At 59.8% G+C, this 19,813-nt stretch overlaps 2 protein-coding genes across 2 annotated transcripts in view; one reads left to right on the top strand and one right to left on the bottom strand.

The window, feature by feature from the left end:
* Positions 1 to 1,554: 1,554 nt before the first annotated feature.
* Positions 1,555 to 9,409, bottom strand: LOC121274359 (28S ribosomal protein S21, mitochondrial-like). Its single transcript, XM_041181637.1, has 2 exons — positions 9,296 to 9,409; positions 1,555 to 1,944 (listed from the first exon to the last, which is right to left on the bottom strand). The coding sequence occupies exons 1-2, from the start codon at positions 9,376 to 9,378 to the stop codon at positions 1,764 to 1,766; spliced, it is 264 nt and encodes an 87-aa protein (XP_041037571.1). The 5' UTR covers positions 9,379 to 9,409; the 3' UTR covers positions 1,555 to 1,763.
* A 139-nt stretch (positions 9,410 to 9,548) lies between these two features.
* LOC121274315 (carbonic anhydrase 14-like) overlaps positions 9,549 to 19,813 on the top strand; it is a gene marked incomplete at its 5' end in the record, with an annotated part of 54,869 nt that continues 44,604 nt past the window's right edge. Inside the window, one exon of the mRNA XM_041181558.1 lies at positions 9,549 to 9,621. Within this exon, the coding sequence (XP_041037492.1) occupies positions 9,549 to 9,621 (73 nt within the window). The remainder of the gene's footprint in view (positions 9,622 to 19,813) is intronic.

Genomic DNA, 19,813 nt, shown 5'->3' on the forward strand with positions numbered 1-19,813 from the left:
CCAGTCACTGAGTCTGACTGGGACTCCGAGCCAAAAATCCGTCTCCCTCTCCTTGAGTGACAGGCACGCTGGACAATCCACTTCAATTGGGAATGAAAGGACATTGCCTAAAATGCAGCATGATGATATGAGCAGCACCATCTTTGGTCCTGGCCACTGCCCACTCTGTTGTTCACAATGACAGGCAACACACGCAGCCACCTAACAATAGGTAACCTGGACGCCACAGTCAAATATCCTATCAAACTCAATACCTGGGTTCACATGTAACTATAACTGAGCAGCCAGAGAACCATAGCCCTGCAAGAACCTAATAGAAGGAGGGGAAATTCGTTTTCCAAGTGTCAGTCGTGGCTCACTGCACCTCACTCTCGCGCCTCTCCCCACTCCAGAGACTTGAGCCCAAAATCCAGGCCAACACTCCCCAGTGCCACTGCTGAGGGAACACCACACTGGCAGAGGGTCAGTTCTGAGGGAGCTTTGCACTGTTGGAAGGTCAGTACTGAGGGAGTGCCACACTGTCGGAGGGTCAGTACTGAGGAAGTGCTGCACAGTTGGAGGGTCGGTACTGAGTGAGCAGCACACTGTCTGAGGGTCAGTGTTGCAGGATTGCCGCACTGTCGGAGGGGTCACTACTGAGGGGGGGCTGCACTTACGGAGGGTCAGTACTGAGAGGGGGGCCGCACTGTCGGAAGGTCAGTACTGAGAGGGGGGCTGCACTGTTGGAGGGTCAGTACTGAGAGAGCGTCGCACTGTCAGAGGGTTAGTTCTCCCGCCATGTCTCAGGGACAGTATTAATCCCCCATTGGACATCACTGAATATATTCCGTTTGCGGGATCTTGCTGTGTTCAAATTGGCTGCCGCGTTTCCCACACTACAGCAGTGACCACACTTGGAAGGAATTATTTCATTGGCTGTGAAGTGCTTCGGAGCTTCCTGAGGTTGTCACAGAATCACATAACGTTATGGCGCAGGAGGGTGACATTCGGCCCATCATGTCTGCACCAGCTCTCCGAACGAGCATTACGACTTAGCGCCATTCTCCTGCCTTCTCCCCGTACCTATTGTGAAAGGCACTGGAGAAATGCAAGTCCTTTTTTTTTCTACACGGCCGCAGTTATGAAGCCTTCTCTGAAACTTCTTCACGTCAGAGTCTTGATGCTCAGCTGCCCTTATTTGCCTGTGGGTTGCAATAAGAACCAAGCTCACATTAGCTGTCCGCTACACTTTGCAGTGAGAGTCACAACGACACCTTGCACTTATATAGCCCCTACTGCGTGGTAAAAATGGCACTTCACTGGAATCGGATAACATTTCGCACGGAGCTGCATTTGCACACATAAGGACAGTGACCAAAGAGGTCGGTTTTAAGGAGTGTCTTAAAGGAGGAGAGAGAGAGAGATTTAGGGAGGGAATTCCCTTGACCCTGGGATTCCAGGCAGCTGAAGGCACTGGTGGAATGATGGAAAGCAGGAGCGTGCACGATGCTGGAATTAGAGGAACGCAGAGGGCTGTACAAAGATTTGAGATTGTTCAGAGATACACAGCTTTGGTATGTGGACAGCTCGTTTTTTTCTTTTATTTATTCAGAAGGTCAAACCTGCAGCACTGCCTGGCTAAAGGCCAGGCTGGCCCTGCTGCAGCTTGAGTCCACTGTGCCGAACTCACGGCGAAACGACACGTTGGCGAAGCCAGTGTTCGCTCGTCCCGCCCCTCTCGCGCCCCATCCAAACCACAAGGTCCGGCCGAACGCCGTTTCTCACTAGCAGCCCAGCCAGGGGTCCTGGTGGTTCTTCCTCATGAGGAAGGCCAGCTTCCTGGCCATCTCCATGTTGTAGATGCGCCGGCAGTTCTCATAATTCTCGCGGATGCGTTTCCTGCAGGGCTTCTCGTAGTAGCGCCTGCGCTTTGCCTCTTCAATGATCCCGTCTGCGGTGAGAATCCTAGTTGAGCAAAAGGAGTTAAGGGAAACAATTAGCCTTCCCACACTTGGCATTGAAACCGGGCTTCAACGTTCCAATTTTTCCACTTACCCCTACCCGCCCCGAGCCTCCAAAACTGAGTGGCTCCTCTCACCGCCCCCAGCTTTTCATCCTACTCCATGCCATCGGACGCATAATGCAGGCCGACATTTTCCAGTACTGAGGGAGGGCTGTCCTGTCAGAGAGTCAATACTGAGGAAGCACCGCGCCGTTGGAGAGTCAGTACTGAGGGAGCGCCGCACTGTCGGAGGGTCAGTACTGAGGGAGTGCCGCACTGTCGGAGGGTCAGTACTGAGGGAGTGCCGCACTGTCGGAGGGTCAGTACTGAGGGAGTGCCGCACTGTCGGAGGGTCAGTACTGAGGGAGTGCCGCACTGTCAGAGGGTCAGTACTGAGGGAGTGCCGCACTGTCGGAGGGTCAGTACTGAGGGAGTGCCGCACTGTCGGAGGGTCAGTACTGAGGGAGTGCCGCACTGTCGGAGCGTCAGTACTGAGGGAGTGCCGCACTGTCGGAGGGTCAGTACTGAGGAAGCACTGCTCCGTCGGAGGGTCAGTACTGAGGGAGTGCCGCACTGTCGGAGGGTCAGTACTGAGGGAGTGCCGCACTGTCGGAGGGTCAGTACTGAGGAAGCACTGCTCCGTCGGAGGGTCAGTACTGAGGGAGCGCCGCACTGTCGGAGGGTCAGTACTGAGGGAGCGCCGCACTGTCGGAGGGTCAGTACTGAGGGAGAGCCGCACTGTCAGAGGGCCAGTACTGAGGGAGTGCCGCACTGTCGGAGGGTCAGCACTGAGGGAGAGCCGCACTGTCAGAGGGTCAGTACCGAGGGAGTGCCGCACTGTCGGAGGGTCAGTACTGAGGGAGCGCCGCACTGTCGGAGGGTCTGTACTGAGGGAGCGCCGCAATGTCTGAGGGTCAGTACTGAGGGAGCGCCATACTGTCTGAGGGTCAAAACTGAGGGAGCGCCGCACTGTCGGAGGGTCAGTTCTGAGGGAGTGCAGCACTGTCGGAGGGTCAGTACTGAGGAAGCACTGCTCCGTCGGAGGGTCAGTACTGAGGGAGCGCCGCACTGTCGGAGGGTCAGTACTGAGGGAGCGCCGCACTATCGGAGGGTCAGTACTGAGGGAGAGCCGCACTGTCAGAGGGCCAGTACTGAGGGAGTGCCGCACTGTCGGAGGGTCAGCACTGAGGGAGAGCCGCACTGTCAGAGGGTCAGTACCGAGGGAGTGCCGCACTGTCGGAGGGTCAGTACTGAGGGAGCGCCGCACTGTCGGAGGGTCAGTACTGAGGGAGCGCCGCAATGTCGGAGGGTCAGTACTGAGGGAGCGCCGCACTGTCGGAGGGTCAGTACTGAGGGAGCGCCGCACTGTCGGAGGGTCAGTACTGAGGGGGCGCCGCACTGTCGGAGGGTCAGTACTGAGGGAGCGCCGCACTGTCGGAGGGTCAGTACTGAGGGAGCGCCGCACTGTTGGAGGGTCAGTACTGAGGGAGCGCCGCACTGTCGGAGGGTCAGTACTGAGGGAGCGCCGCACTGTCGGAGGGTCAGTACTGAGGGAGCGTGGCACTGTCGGAGGGTCAGTACTGAGGGAGTGCTGCACTATCGGAGGGTCAGCGCTGAGTGAGTGCTGCGCTGTCTGAGGTGCCATCTTTCGGGTGAGACATTAAACTGAGTCACTGGACGTCCTCTTCAGGTAGATAAAACACCTTGTGGCCGCTACTGAGATGGTGGTTGTCTGGGTGGGGTGGGGGAGGGGTGTGCATCTTCTCCCTGGTGTCTGCGCCAACATTCATTCCTCAACCAACATCACTAAAAAGACCACATGATCTGGGTCATGATCTCATTGTTGTTTATAGGAGCTTGTACACAAATTGGCTGCTGTGGTTCCTACATCACGACAGTGACTACACTTCAAAGAAAAGTGCTTCACTGGCTGCAAAGTGAGGTGTTGAATGATGAAACTATTTTCTCTATTGGGCAGGGGGCGGGGAGGAGTGTGGGATTAAAACTAGGGGATGCAGTTTAAAAATTAAGGGGTTTCTCATTTAAGAAGATGAGAAATGTTTTCTCTCTGAGGGTCATTAGCCTGTGGAATTCTCTTCCCCAGAGAGTGGGAGAAAATATACGAGAGAGAGAATGAGCTGATGAACTTGATAATAAAAGCTCAATGGGTGGGTGCACCACTAATTTAAGCGTCTCAGCTGAATTCTGGCCCCTTACAGTGTGGCACTCCCTCAATATGGCATTGGGGGTGTCAGCTAGGATTTTGCGGGAGCGCTGTGCAGACACCCCCCACCCAGAGGTGAGTGTGCTCGCCACTGAGACAACTGACATTCAAACGTCCCACTTGCTGATTGCTGTCGGTGTCTAACTGAGCCCTGGAGTGCTGCAACCCCAGTTCGGCAAGGGTGAGGGAAGTACAGTCAGTGCTCCTGCTGGAATCACAATCTGAGATGTTATCATTTGTGCACCGTACTTAAAGAGACAAACAGATCAAGGGAGGAAGGGGAAGGGGAGTGGAGGTGGTGGGGGGGAAGGGGAGAGGAGGTGGGGGGGAGGAAGGGGAGCGGAGGTGGGGGGGGGAGAAGGGGAGCGGAGGTGGGAGGGGGAGAAGGGGAGCGGAGGTGGGGGGGGAGAAGGGGAGCGGAGGTGGGGGGGGAGAAGGGGAGCGGAGGTGGGGGGGGGAGAAGGGGAGCGGAGGTGGGGGGGGAGAAGGGGAGCGGAGGTTGGGGGGGGAGAAGGGGAGCGGAGGTGGGGGGGGGAGAAGGGGAGCGGAGGTGGGGGGGGAGAAGGGGAGCGGAGGTGGGGGGGGGGAGAAGGGGAGTGGAGGTGGGGGGGGGAGAAGGGGAGCGGAGGTGGGGGGGGGGAGAAGGGGAGCGGAGGTGGGGGGGGGAGAAGGGGAGCGGAGGTGGGGGGGAAGGGGAGCGGAGGTGTGGGGGAGAAGGTGAGCAGAGATGGTGGGAGAAGGGGAGCAGAGATGGGGGGAGAAGGGGAGCGGAGGTAGGGGGTAGAAGGGGAGTGGAGGTGGGGGGGAGGGGGGAGCGGATGTGGGGGGGAGAGGTGAGCGGAGGTGGGGGGGAGAAGGGGAGCGGAGGTGGGGGGAGAAGGGGAGCGGAGGTGGGGGGAGGGGGGAGCGGAGGTGGGGGGGAGAAGGGGAGCGGAGGTGGGGGGGGGAGAAGGGGAGCGGAGGTGGGGGGGAAGGGGAGCGGAGGTGGGGGGGAGAAGGTGAGCAGAGATGGGGGGGAGAAGGGGAGCGGAGGTAGGGGGTAGAAGGGGAGTGGAGGTGGGGGGGAGGGGGGAGCGGATGTGGGGGGGAGAGGTGAGCGGAGGTGGGGGGGAGAAGGGGAGCGGAGGTGGGGGGGAGGGGGGAGTGGAGGTGGGGGGGAGAAGGGGAGCGGAGGTGGGGGGGGAAGGGGAGCGGAGGTGGGGGGGGAAAGGGGAGCGGAGGTGGGGGGGAAAGGGGAGCGGAGGTGGGGGGGGGAGAAGGGGAGCGGAGGTGGGGGGGGAAAGGGGAGCAGAGGTGGGGGGGGAGGGGAGCGGAGGTGGGGGGGGGAGGGGAGCGGAGGTGGGGGGGGGAAGGGGAGCGGAGGTGGGGGGGAGAAGGGGAGCGGAGGTGGGGGGGAGAAGGTGAGCAGAGATGGGGGGAGAAGGGGAGCAGAGATGGGGGTAGAAGGGGAGTGGAGGTGGGGGGGAGGGGGGAGCGGATGTGGGGGGGAGAGGTGAGCGGAGGTGGGGGGGAGAAGGGGAGCGGAGGTGGGGGGAGGGGGGAGCGGAGGTGGGGGGGAGAAGGGGAGCGGAGGTGGGGGGGAGAAGGGGAGCGGAGGTGGGGGGGAGAAGGGGAGCGGAGGTGGGGGGGGAAAAGGGAGCGGAGGTGGGGGGGGAAAGGGGAGCGGAGGTGGGGGGGAGAAGGGGAGCGGAGGTGGGGGCGGGGAGGGGAGCGGAGGTGGGAAGGGGAGCGGAGGTGGGGGGGAAGGGGAGCGGAGGTGGGGGGGAAAGGGGAGCGGAGGTGGGGGGGAAAAGGGGAGCGGAGGTGGGGGGGGGAAAGGGGAGCGGAGGTGGGGGGGAAAGGGGAGCGGAGGTGGGGGGGGGGAGGGGAGCGGAGGTGGGGGGGGGAGGGGAGCGGAGGTGGGGGGGAGAAGGTGAGCAGAGATGGGGGGAGAAGTTGAGCAGAGATGGGGGGGAGAAGGGGAGCGGAGGTAGGGGGTAGAAGGGGAGTGGAGGTGGGGGGGAGAGGTGAGCGGAGGTGGGGGGGAGATGGTGAGCGGAGGTGGGGGGGGGAGAAGGTGAGCGGAGGTGGTGGGGGGGGGGGAGAAGGGGAGCGGAGGTGATGGGGGGGAGAAGGTGAGCGGAGGTGGTGGGGGGGAGAAGGGGAGCGGAGGTGGTGGGGGGGGGGAGAAGGGGAGCGGAGGTGGTGGGGGGGAGAAGGTGAGCGGAGGTGGTGGGGGGGGAGAAGGTGAGCGGAGGTGGGGGGGGGGAGAAGGTGAGCGGAGGTGGGGGGGGGGGGGGAGAAGGTGAGCGGAGGTGGGGGGGGGAGAAGGTGAGCGGAGGTGGGGGGGGGAGAAGGTGAGCGGAGGTGGGGGGGGGAGAAGGTGAGCGGAGGTGGGGGGGGGAGAAGGTGAGCGGAGGTGGGGGGGGGGAGAAGGTGAGCGGAGGTGGTGGGGGGGGAGAAGGTGAGCGGAGGTGGGGGGGGGAGAAGGGGAGCGGAGGTGGGGGGGAAGGGGAGCGGAGGTGGGGGGGAGAAGGGGAGCAGAGATGGGGGGAGAAGGGGAGCAGAGATGGGGGGGAGAAGGGGAGCGGAGGTGGGGGGGGGGAAGGGGAGCGGAGGTGGGGGGGGAGAAGGGGAGCGGAGGTGGGGGGGAAGGGGAGCGGAGGTGGGGGGGGGAAAGGGGAGCGGAGGTGGGGGGGAAAGGGGAGCGGAGGTGGGGGGGAGAAGGGGAGCGGAGGTGGGGGGGAGAAGGGGAGCGGAGGTGGGGGGGGGGAAGGGGAGCGGAGGTGGGGGGGAAAGGGGAGCGGAGGTGGGGGGGAGAAGGGGAGCGGAGGTGGGGGGGAGAAGGGGAGCGGAGGTGGGGGGGAGAAGGGGAGCGGAGGTGGGGGGGGAAAGGGGAGCGGAGGTGGGGGGGAAGGGGAGCGGAGGTGGGGGGGGAAGGGGAGCGGAGGTGGGGGGGGGAAGGGGAGCGGAGGTGGGGGGGAAAGGGGAGCGGAGGTGGGGGGGGGAGGGGAGCGGAGGTGGGGGGGGGAGGGAGCGGAGGTGGGGGGGGGAAGGGGAGCGGAGGTGGGGGGGAAGGGGAGCGGAGGTGGGGGGGGAGGGGAGCGGAGGTGGGGGGGGGAGGGGAGCGGAGGTGGGGGGGGGAAGGGGAGCGGAGGTGGGGGGGAAAGGGGAGCGGAGGTGGGGGGGGAGAAGGGGAGCGGAGGTGGGGGGGGGAGAAGGGGAGCGGAGGTGGGGGGGAAGGGGAGCGGAGGTGGGGGGGAGAAGGTGAGCAGAGATGGGGGGAGAAGGTGAGCAGAGATGGGGGGGAGAAGGGGAGCGGAGGTGGGGGGGGGAGAAGGGGAGCGGAGGTAGGGGGTAGAAGGGGAGTGGAGGTGGGGGGGAGAGGTGAGCGGAGGTCGGGGGGAGAAGGGGAGTGGAGGTGGTGGGGGGGGGGAGAAGGGGAGCGGAGGTGGGGGGGGGGAGAAGGTGAGCGGAGGTGGGGGGGGGGAGAAGGTGAGCGGAGGTGGGGGGGGGGAGAAGGTGAGCGGAGGTGGGGGGGGGGAGAAGGTGAGCGGAGGTGGGGGGGGGGAGAAGGTGAGCGGAGGTGGGGGGGGGGAGAAGGTGAGCGGAGGTGGGGGGGGGGGAGAAGGTGAGCGGAGGTGGGGGGGGGAGAAGGGGAGCGGAGGTGGGGGGGGGAGAAGGGGAGCGGTGGTGGGGGGAGATGGTGAGCGGAGGTGGGGGGGGAGAAGGTGAGCGGAGGTGGGGGGGGGAGAAGGGGAGCGGAGGTGGGGGGGGAGAAGGTGAGCGGAGGTGGGGGGGGGAGAGGTGAGCGGAGGTGGGGGGGGGGAGAAGGTGAGCGGAGGTGGTGGGGGGGGGAGATGGTGAGCGGAGATGGGGGGTAGAAGGGGAGCGGAGGTGGTGGGGGTGAGAAGGTGAGCGGAGGTGGGGGGGGGGGGAGAAGGTGAGCGGAGGTGGGGGGTAGAAGGTGAGCGGAGGTGGGGGGGGGAAAGGTGAGCGGAGGTGGTGGGGGGGGAGAAGGGGAGCGGAGGTGGTGGGGGGGGGAGAAGGGGAGCGGAGGTGGGGGGGGGGAGAAGGGGAGCGGAGGTGGGGGGGGGGAGAAGGTGAGCGGAGGTGGGGGGGGGAGAAGGTGAGCGGAGGTGGTGGGGGGGGGGAGAAGGTGAGCGGAGATGGGGGGGAGAAGGGGAGCGGAGGTGGGGGGGGGAGAAGGTGAGCGGAGGTGGGGGGGGAAAGGTGAGCGGAGGTGGGGGGGGAAAGGTGAGCGGAGGTGGTGGGGGGGGGAGATGGTGAGCGGAGATGGGGGGGAGAAGGGGAGCGGAGGTGGGGGGGGGAGAAGGTGAGCGGAGGTGGGGGGGGAAAGGTGAGCGGAGGTGGTGGGGGGGGGAGAAGGTGAGCGAAGGTGGGGGGAGATGGTGAGCGGAGGTGGGGGGGGGGAGAAGGGGAGCGGAGGTGGGGGGGGGAGAAGGGGAGCGGAGGTGGGGGGGGAAGGTGAGCGGAGGTGGGGGGGGGAGAAGGTGAGCGGAGGTGGGGGGGGGGAGAAGGGGAGCGGAGGTGGGGGGGGGAGAAGGGGAGCGGAGGTGGGGGGGGGAGAAGGTGAGCGGAGGTGGGGGGGGGGAGAAGGGGAGCGGAGGTGGGGGGGGGAGAAGGTGAGCGGAGGTGGGGGGGGGAGAAGGTGAGCGGAGGTGGGGGGGGGAGAAGGGGAGCGGAGGTGGGGGGGGGGAGAAGGGGAGCGGAGGTGGGGGGGGGAGAAGGTGAGCGGTGGTGGTGGGGGGGAGAAGGGGAGCGGAGGTGGGGGGGGGAGAAGGGGAGCGGAGGTGGGGGGGGGAGAAGGGGAGCGGTGGTGGTGGGGGGGAGGGGAGAAGGGGAGCGGAGGTGGGGGGGGGGAGAAGGTGAGCGGAGGTGGGGGGAGAGGGGGGGAATTCATGGGAGATGGGGGGAGGGGGGCATGGGGAGGGGTTGGGGGGCATTGGGGGAGGGGCGGGGGAGGGGGTAGGGGGGAGATGAGGGGAAAGTGTGATGGGGAGGGGGGGATCTTTGAGGGGTGGCCTGAGGCCTGCTCCGCGGCCCCTCCCCCCGCCCCGCCCCGCGCTCTCTCTCTCTCTCTCTCTCACCGGGTCAGGGTCCGGTAAGCCGCCTCCACGTCACCGCCCTGAACCATCACCGTCCGCGACACAAAGCGCGCGTGAGCCGCCATCGCCGTCGGAAGTGGCGTTGGTCGGGCGGAAGTGGGGAAGGGAGAGAGAGAGAGAGACGGACCTGGTGCATCGCCCCTTGGTCCCTCCCCGCGGCCTTGACAACCCCGAGCCGCTCACTAAGGTTCCGGCCGCGCTCGCCTCCTCCCCAAAGAGGCACAACTGAAGGTGGTTGCAGGATCATGGTGAAGTTTCTTGGACATTTTTGATCCTCGGATCCCTGGTTCCACCATACTTGCAGCAATGTGAGTTTTAAGGGTGAAATCAGTTGCTTTACACCGTGTGGCTGTGGTCCACTGGGATCAATGGAGGGTTTAATCTCATGATGGTAAAAGCTCCGCAAGCCCCTGACTCTCGCAGCGATTTATCGATCCCCACCCGCCTGCTGGAAATATGTCTGGATGTTTGGGTTAATGTAAGGTGGCTGCCGATACCCCCCCTGCACATGGGCACCAATCCAATCAGCTCACTCTGCTGTGTCCAGCCTGTCAGTGCCCACTGCACGTGTGTCAATGACGCACCATATTTATCTGCCAACCCCCACCTCCTCACCTCACACCCCTCCTCACAGCCCCATCCCCCACCTCCTCACCTCATACCCCTCCTCATAGCCCCACCTCCTTACCTCATACCCCTCCTCACAGCCCCATCCCCCACCTCCTCACCTCATACCCCTCCTCATAGCCCCACCTCCTTACCTCATACCCCTCCTCACAGCCCCATTCCCCACCTCCTCACCTCATACCCCTCCTCACAGCCCCATCCCCCACCTCCTCACCTCATACCCATCCTCAAAGCCCCACCTCCTCACCTCATACCCCTCCTCATAGCCTCACCTCATACCCCTCCTCAAAGCCCCACCTCCTCACCTCATACCCCTCCTCAAAGCCCCACCTCCTCACCTCATACCCCTCCTCACAGCCCCATCCCCCACCTCCTCACCTCATACCCCTCCTCACAGCCCCATCCCCCACCTCCTCACCTCATACCCCTCCTCACAGCCCCATCCCCCACCTCCTCACCTCATACCCCTCCTCACAGCCCCATCCCCCACCTCCTCACCTCATACCCTCCTCACAGCCCCATTCCCCACCTCCTCACCTCATTACCCCTCCTCACAGCCCCATTCCCCACCTCCTCACCTCATACCCCTCCTCAAAGCCCCACCTCCTCACCTCATACCCCTCCTCAAAGCCCCACCTCCTCACCTCATACCCCTCCTCACAGCCCCATCCCCCACCTCCTCACCTCATACCCCTCCTCACAGCCACATCCCCCACCTCCTCACCTCATACCCCTCCTCACAGCCCCATCCCCCACTTCCTCACCTCATACCCCTCCTCATAGCCCCACCTCCTCACCTCATATCCCTCCTCACAGCCCCATCCCCCACCTCCTCACCTCATACCCCTCCTCACAGCCCCACCTCCTCACCTCATACCCCTCCTCAAAGCCCCATCTCCTCACCTCATAACCCCTCCTCAAAGCCCCACCTCCTCACCTCATACCCCTCCTCACAGCCCCATCCCCCACCTCCTCACCTCATACCCCTCCTCACAGCCCCATCCCCCACCTCCTCACCTCATACCCCTCCTCATAGCCTCACCTCCTTATCTCATACCCCTCCTCACAGCCCCATTCCCCACCTCCTCACCTCATACCCCTCCTCACAGCCCCATCCCCCACCTCCTCACCTCATACCCATCCTCAAAGCCCCACCTCCTCACCTCATACCCCTCCTCATAGCCCCATCTCCTCACCTCATACCCCTCCTCAAAGCCCCACCTCCTCACCTCATACCCCTCCTCAAAGCCCCACCTCCTCACCTCATACCCCTCCTCACAGCCCCATCCCCCACCTCCTCACCTCATACCCCTCCTCACAGCCCCATCCCTCACCTCATACCCCTCCTCACAGCCCCATCCCCCACGTCCTCACCTCATACCCCTCCTCACAGCCCCATCCCCCACCTCCTCACCTCATACCCCTCCTCATAGCCCCACCTCCTTACCTCATACCCCTCCTCACAGCCCCATCCCCCACCTCCTCACCTCATACCCCTCCTCACAGCCCCATCCCCACCGCCTCATCTCATAGCCCTCCTCACAGACCCATCCCCCACCTCCTCACCTCATACCCCTCCTCACAGCCCCATCCCCCACCTCCTCACCTCATACCCCTCCTCACAGCCCCATCCCCACCGCCTCATCTCATAGCCCTCCTCACAGACCCATCCCCCACCTCCTCACCTCATACCCCTCCTCACAGCCCCATCCCCCACCTCCTCACCTCATACCCCTCCTCACAGCCCCATCCTCCTCCTCACCTCATACCCCTCCTCACAGCCCCATCCCCCACCTCCTCACCTCATACCCCTCCTCACAGCCCCATCCCCCACCTCCTCACCGCATACCCCTCTTCACAGCCCCATCCCCCACCTCCTCACCTCATAACCCCCTTACAGCCCCATCCCCCTCCTCACCTCATACCCCTCCTCAAAGCCCCACCTCCTTACCTCATACCCCTCCTCACAGCCCCATCCCCCACCTCCTCACCTCATACCCCTCCTCAGCCCCACCTCCTTACCTCATATCCCTCCTCACAGCCCCATCCCCACCTCCTCACCTCATACCCCTCCTCATAGCCACACATCCTCACCTCATACCCCTCCTCAAAGCCCCACCTCCTCACCTCATACCCCTCCTCAAAGCCCCACCTCCTCACCTCATACCCCTCCTCACAGCCCCATCCCTCACCTCATACCCCTCCTCACAGCCCCATCCCACACCTCCTCACCTCATACCCCTCCTCACAGCCCCATCCCCCACCTCCTCACCTCATACCCCTCCTCATAGCCCCACCTCCTTACCTCATACCCCTCCTCACAGCCCCATCCCCCACCTCCTCACCTCATACCCCTCCTCACAGCCCCATCCCCACCGCCTCATCTCATAGCCCTCCTCACAGACCCATCCCCCACCTCCTCATCTCATACCCCTCCTCACAGCCCCATCCCCCATCTCCTCACCTCATACCCCTCCTCACAGCCCCATCCCCCACCTCCTCACCTCATACCCCTCCTCATAGCCCCATCTCCTTACCTCATACCCCTCCTCACAGCCCCATCCCCCACCTCCTCACCTCATACCCCTCCTCACAGCCCCATCCCCACCGCCTCATCTCATAGCCCTCCTCACAGACCCATCCCCCACCTCCTCACCTCATACCCCTCCTCACAGCCCCATCCCCCACCTCCTCACCTCATACCCCTCCTCACAGCCCCATCCCCGCCGCCTCATCTCATAGCCCTCCTCACAGACCCATCCCCCACCCCCTCACCTCATACCCCTCCTCACAGCCCCATCCCCCACCTCCTCACTTCATACCCCTCCTCACAGCCCCATCCCCCACCTCCTCACCTCATACGCCTCCTCACAGCCCCATCCCGCACCTCCTCACCGCATACCCCTCTTCACAGCCCCATCCCCCACCTCCTCACCTCATAACCCCCTTACAGCCCCATCCCCCTCCTCACCTCATACCCCTCCTCAAAGCCCCACCTCCTCACCTCATACTCCTCCTCAGCCCCAACCCCCACCTCCTCACCTCATAACCCTCCTCACAGCCCCATCCCCCTCCTCCTCACCTCATACTGCTCCTCACAGCCCCAACTCCTCACCTCATACCCCTCCTCACAGCCCCATCCCCCTCCTCCTCACCTCATACCCCCTCCTTACAGCCCCATACCCCACCTCCTCACCTCATACCCCTCCTCACAGCATCCCCCTCCTCACCTCATACCTCTCCTCACAGCCGCATCCCCCTCCTCACCTCATACCCCTCCTCACAGCCGCATCCCCCTCCTCACCTCATACGCCTCCTCACAGCCTCATCCCCCACCTCATCTTATACCTCTCCTCACAGCCCCATCCCCCTCCTCCTCACCTCATACCCCTCCTCACAGCCCCATCCCCACCTCCTCACCTCACAGCCCTCCTCACAGCCCCATCCCCCACCTCCTCACCTCATACCCCTCCTCACAGCCCCATCCCCCTCCTCCTCACCTCATAAGCCTCCTCACAGCCCCATCCCCCTCCTCACCTCATACCACTCCTCACAGCCCCACCTCCTCACCTCATACCCCTCCTCACAGCCCCATCCTGCACCTCCTCACCTCATACCCCTCACAGCCCCAACCCCACCTCCTCACCTCATACCCCTCCTCCTCACCTCATAGCCCTCCTCACAGCCCCATCCCCCACCTCCTCACCTCATACCCCTCCTCACAGCCCCATCCCCCTCCTCCTCACCTCATAACCCTCCTCACCTCCACCCTCCTCCTCACAGCCCCATCCCCACCCCCTGCCTCTCCTCCTCACCTCATCCCCACTCCTCACCTCCTTCCTCCTCACAGCCTCATGCCTCTTCTCCTCACCTCATACCCCTGCTCACAGCCACATCCACCTCCTCCTCACTCTCATCACCCTCCTCTCACCTCCATACCCCTCGTTCTCACATCCACACCCCTTCCTCACCTCCATCCCTCTCCTCCTCACCCCCATCCGTCCTCCTCACCCCCATCCGTCCTCCTCACCCCCATCATTCCTCCTCACCCCCATCCATCCTCCTCAGCCCCATCTTCCTTGTCCTCACCTCCACCCCCTCATCCTCACCCTCATCCCGTCCTCACCTCCATTCCCCTCCTCCTCACCCTCACCCCTGCTCTTCATCTCCATGACCCTCACTGCAATCTCCCCTCCTCACCCCAATCCCCCTCCTTCTCCCACTCACCCCCATCCCACCTCCTCCCCCTCACCCCTATCCCACCTCCTTACCCCATCCCTCCTCCTCAACCCTATCCCCCTCTCAACCCCATCCCCCTCCTCTCCCCATCCCCTTCCTCTTCCCATCCCCTTCCTCTTCCCATCCCCCTCCTCTCCCCATCCTGCTCCTCACCCCCATCCCAACTCCTCACCCCCATTCCCCTCCTCCTCACATCCCACCCCCATCCTCCTCACCCTCGGGCCCTCCTCCTCACTCTCATCCCCCTCCTCACCCCCATCCCCCTCCTCTGTAAGCCCGCCTGCCTGACTCTCCCTTGCACCAAACTCACTGCCCAGTCACTGAGTCTGACTGGGACTCCGAGCCAAAAATCCGTCTCCCTCTCCTTGAGTGACAGGCACGCTGGACAATCCACTTCAATTGGGAATGAAAGGACATTGCCTAAAATGCAGCATGATGATATGAGCAGCACCATCTTTGGTCCTGGCCACTGCCCACTCTGTTGTTCACAATGACAGGCAACACACGCAGCCACCTAACAATAGGTAACCTGGACGCCACAGTCAAATATCCTATCAAACTCAATACCTGGGTTCACATGTAACTATAACTGAGCAGCCAGAGAACCATAGCCCTGCAAGAACCTAATAGAAGGAGGGGAAATTCGTTTTCCAAGTGTCAGTCGTGGCTCACTGCACCTCACTCTCGCGCCTCTCCCCACTCCAGAGACTTGAGCCCAAAATCCAGGCCAACACTCCCCAGTGCCACTGCTGAGGGAACACCACACTGGCAGAGGGTCAGTTCTGAGGGAGCTTTGCACTGTTGGAAGGTCAGTACTGAGGGAGTGCCACACTGTCGGAGGGTCAGTACTGAGGGAGTGCTGCACTGTCGGAGGGTCAGTACTGGGGGAGCGCTGCACTGTCGGAGGGTCAGTACTGAGGGAGTGCCATACCGTCGGAGGGTCAGTACTGAGGGAGTGCCACACTGTCGGAGGGTCAGTACTGAGGGAGTGCCACAACATCGGAGGATCAGTACTGAGGGAGTGCCGCACTGTCGGAGGGTCTGTAGGATGTCTTGAGGTCATGAAAAGTGATCTAGAAATGCACGTGTTCCTATTTATCCAAAGAAAGATCATTAAAAAGGCCAAATTAAAAACAAAAAAACTGCAGATGCTGGAAATCCAAAACAAAAACAGAATTACCTGGAAAAACTCAGCAGATCTGGCAGCTTCGGCGGAGAAGAAAAGAGTTGACGTTTCAAGTCCTCATGACCCTTCGACAGAATTTGAGTTCGAGTCCAAGAAAAGGCCAGTCAGTTTAACTTCGATGGTGGGAGAAACTTCTAGAAACAATAATTCAGGACAAAATTAATAGCTCCTCGGAAAATGTGGGCTAACTGAGGAAAGTTAGCGCAGATTGCTTAAGGGAAAATCACGTTTGACTAACCTGCTGGAGTTTCTTGAAGAGGTAATAGAAAGGGTTTTTTAATTCTTTCACAGGACGTGAGTGTCACTGGCTAGGCCAACATTTATATTGCCCATCCCTAATTGCCCCTTGTGAAAGTGATGGTGAGCCACCATCTTGAACCGCTGCAGTCCCTGTGGTGTAGGTGCACCGGCAGTGCTGTTGGGGAGGGAGTTCCAGGATTTTGACCCTGCGACAGTGAAGGAATGGCCAATATATTTCCAAGTCAGTATAGTGTGTGTCTTGGATGGGAACTGTACTGATGAGGGTAAGGCTGTTGATGTGGTGTATATGGACTTCCAAAAGGCATTTGATAAAGTGCCACACAAGAGACTTGTGAGCAAAGTTATAGCTCATGGAATGAAAAGGACTGTAGCAACATAGATACAGAATTGGCTGAGCAACAGGAAACAGAGTAGTAGCTGATGGATGTTTTTAGTTAATGGAAGTTTGTAGCGGAGTTCTCTAGGGATCATTGTTGGGACCCTTGCTTTTCCTGATATGTATTAATGACCTGGACCTCAATGTGCTGTTCAAAGTTTGCAGATGATGCAAAACTTGGAAATATTGTGAACTGTAAGGAGGATAGTGCAGAACTTCAAAGGGACATAGACAAGTTGGTGGAGTGGGCAGACAGGTGGTAGATGAAGTTCAATGCGGATAATGTGAGGTGGTTCATTTTGGTAGGAAGAACATGGAGAGACAGTTTAAAATGGGAGTTACAACTCTTAATGAGTGCAGGAGTGGAAGGACTTGGGTGTATATGTGCATAAATCATTGAAGGTGGCAGGACAGGTTGAGAGAGAGGTTAATACAGCATAAGTTACCTGGGCTTTATTAATAGGGGCACAGAGTACAAGAGCAAGGAGGTTATGTTGAACTTGTATAAGACACTAGTTTGGCCTCAGCTGGAGTATTGTGTCCCGTTCTGGAAGGATGTGAAGGCTTTGGGGAGAGTGCAGAAAAGATTCAAGAGACTGGTTCCAGGGATGAGGAACTTTAGTAATGAAAATAGATTGGAGAAGTTGAGACTGTTTATCTTGGAGAAAAGAAGGTTTAGAGGGGAATTGATAGTGGCGTTCAAAATCATGAGGGGTCTGGACAGAGTAAAGAGGAAGAAACTGTTCCCCTTGATGGTAGGATCGGGAATGAGAGGGCACAGATTTAGAGCGATTTGTGAAAGAAGCATAAACGACACGAGAAAAATCTTTTTCACGCGGCGAGTGGTTAGGATGTGGAATGCGCTACCTGAGACTGTTGCGGGGGGGGAGGCAGGTTCAATGGAAGCATTCCAAAGGGAATTAGACTGTTAGGTGAAAAGGATGAATGTGCAGGGTTACGGGGAGAAGGCAGGGGAATAGTACTTGGTGAGTTGCTCATTCGGAGAGCCAGTGCGGACACGATGGGCTGAATGGCCTCCTTCTGTGCCCTAGCAGTTCTGTGATTCTGAAAAAGATTTCTATCATTGGCTGAACCCGAATCGCATCCTTCATCCAAGTTCACCACCAGCGCCTGGATGAACAGGTTAACCCACAGTCTGGTGCTGTGTTTGACTTTTGCCCTGGCATCAGTCCGCGCCCACAGACTGCCCAGCACTCCCATTCATCCACCAACAAGGGCTCATACAGTCGCTGCAGACAGTGTGTGACTCACAGCCAGTCATTCATGGCCAGACAGACTCACATAAACCAATGGGACCGAGCCGCCACCCAAAGTTGAGGAACCAGTCAGACCAGACTCTTTACTTAAACAGCAGTGTGTGGCACCCAGTTTCGACTCCACCCTGCTCCTTCGCTCTCTGAGTGGTAATTCTTTGGGAGAAATGTCAGGAGCTGATGACAGAGTCATAATGTCACTGGGCTAGTAACCCAGAGGCCCAGGCTAATGCTCTGGGGGCACAGGTTCAAATCCCACCACAGCGGCTGGTGGAATCTAAATTCAATTAATCAAATCTGAAATTGAAAGCGAGTCTCAGTGATGGTGACAACCGTCATCGATTGTCATAAAACCCCCATCTGGTTCACTAATGCCCCTTTAGAGAAGGGAATCTGCCGCCCTTACCTGGTCTGGCCTACATGTGACTCCAGACCCACAGCCATGTAGCTGTTTCTTAACTGCCCCTCTGAAATGGTGCGGCAAACCACTCGGGTTCGAGTGGCAATTAGGGAGGGGCAACAAATGTTGGCCTTGCCAGCGATGCCCATATCCTGTGAAAGACTAAAGACAAAAAAAGGAGAGGGAGCTGCTGGCTGATGCTCCCCTCCCGAGGAGAGGGACCCCCATACGATGACTGCTTGGGGTCTGAATCCTGGGGACCATCATGGCCTGTCAGAGAGCATAGCAAAAACAGCCAGCGCATTTCGTTAAAGAGCTCAAGCTGGAAGTCTGGCATGAATGATTCCAAGTTAAAACAAAACATCTTCCCAAATATTATACAGCGTCAGTCCTCACACCCTCGATTCAGAAGGTCATTGGTTCAATTCCCACTCCAGACACTGGAGCACAAAAATCTATCTCACGCTCCCACTGTCGATTCTGACAGAGTGCAGCACTGTCGGAGGGTCAGTACTGAGGGAGTGCCGCACTGTTGGAGGGTCAGTACTGAGGGATCGCCACACTGTTGGAGGGTCAGTACTGAGGGAGTGCAGCACTGTTGGAGAGTCAGTACTGAGGGAGTGCCACACTGTTGGAGGGTCAGTACTGAGGGAGTGCAGCACTGTTGGAGGGTCAGTACTGAGGGAGTGCAGCACTGTCGGAGGGTCAGTACTGAGGGAGCGCTACACTGTCGGAGGGTCAGTACTGAGGGAGTGCTGCACTGTCGGAGGGTCAGTATTGAGGGAGTGCTGCACTGTCAGAGGGTCAGTACTGAGGGAGTGCTGCACTGTCAGAGGGTCAGTACTGAGGGAGTGCTGCACTGTCAGAGGGTCAGTACTGAGGGAGTGCTGCACTGTCAGAGGGTCAGTACTGAGGGAGTGCTGCACTGTCAGAGGGTCAGTACTGAGGGAGTGCTGCACTGTCAGAGGGTCAGTACTGAGGGAGTGCTGCACTGTTGGAGAGTCAGTATTGAGGGAGTGCTGCACTGTTGGAAGGTCAGTGCTGAGGGAGTGCCGCACTGTCAGAGGGTCAGTACTGAGGGAGTGCCGCACTGTCAGAGGGTCAGTACTGAGGGAGTGCTGCACTGTCAGAGGGTCAGTACTGAGGGAGTGCTGCACTGTTGGAGAGTCAGTATTGAGGGAGTGCTGCACTGTTGGAAGGTCAGTGCTGAGGGAGCTCTACACTGTTATGGGTGCCCTCTTTTGAATGAGATGTTAAACTGAGGCCCCATTAGCCCTCCAAATGAGTTAAAAGATCCCACGGCGACAATTAAAAACAGAGCAGTAGGGCAGTTCTCCCCAGAGTCCTCAGTCAACATTTATCCCTCAACCAACATCACTAGAAAACAGATGGTCAGGGTCATTATAAGATTGCTGTTTGTGGGAGCTTGCTGTGTGCAAATTGGCTGCCACGTTTCCTACATTACAACAGTAATTGCACGACAAGAAAAGGTACCTCATTGGCTATGAGGTGCTTTGGGACGTGCTGAGGTGGTGAGAGGCGCTAGAGAAATGCAATTCTTCCTTTCGTTAAGTTTGTCCACCCTCCCCAGGTTCCATGTTTAAGGTTGTGACAGGGGTGATGGTTGTTGGCTTCATCCTGGGAGGGGTGGGGGCAAGCCCTAAAATGATTCACTCGACAACATAGGAGAATTGATCAGCCCTCAGACTGACTGGCTATCACCAAATTGTTGTAAAGATAGGACATGTTGTCAAAATTTTCAATCTTACACTCATCAGGACAAACAGAAGAATGCCAAATTTCATACGGTCACAACAATTTATACTACAGGAGAAAAGGGTGCTGATTGGTTGGCAAGTCAACTCTGATTGGCAGAAGCGTTGCCATGGAGAAAGCAACAGGGAAACTATAGGCTCCCCAAGCTCCCTGGTAATAAGAAAAAGCCACAAGTCTTTATCATATTCCTTTTGTATGTGGAGGTTGAATCCCTTGGTATGAATGTATGTCACTCCAAGCAAGTGTAAATGAGCCAAGTTACAAGTTTGACTGATTATCTTAGATTGGTTGTTAGTGTAGCCACTGAAGGAGGTATTAGGGAATAAAAATTCGGTCAAAGAGGTCAGTTGTGAGGGGTATC

Source organism: Carcharodon carcharias (assembly GCF_017639515.1).
Source record: "Carcharodon carcharias isolate sCarCar2 chromosome 36 unlocalized genomic scaffold, sCarCar2.pri SUPER_36_unloc_1, whole genome shotgun sequence".
NCBI classification, from domain to species: domain Eukaryota; kingdom Metazoa; phylum Chordata; class Chondrichthyes; order Lamniformes; family Lamnidae; genus Carcharodon; species Carcharodon carcharias.

Bases quoted from the DNA above. Each gene is read 5' to 3' on its own strand.
- LOC121274359 (XM_041181637.1), bottom strand. From the start codon at position 9,378: ATGGCGGCTCACGCGCGCTTTGTGTCGCGGACGGTGATGGTTCAGGGC. The intron at 1,945-9,295 runs GTGAGAGAGAGA...TTGCTCAACTAG, and splicing joins GCTTACCGGACCCTGACCCG to GATTCTCACCGCAGACGGGA.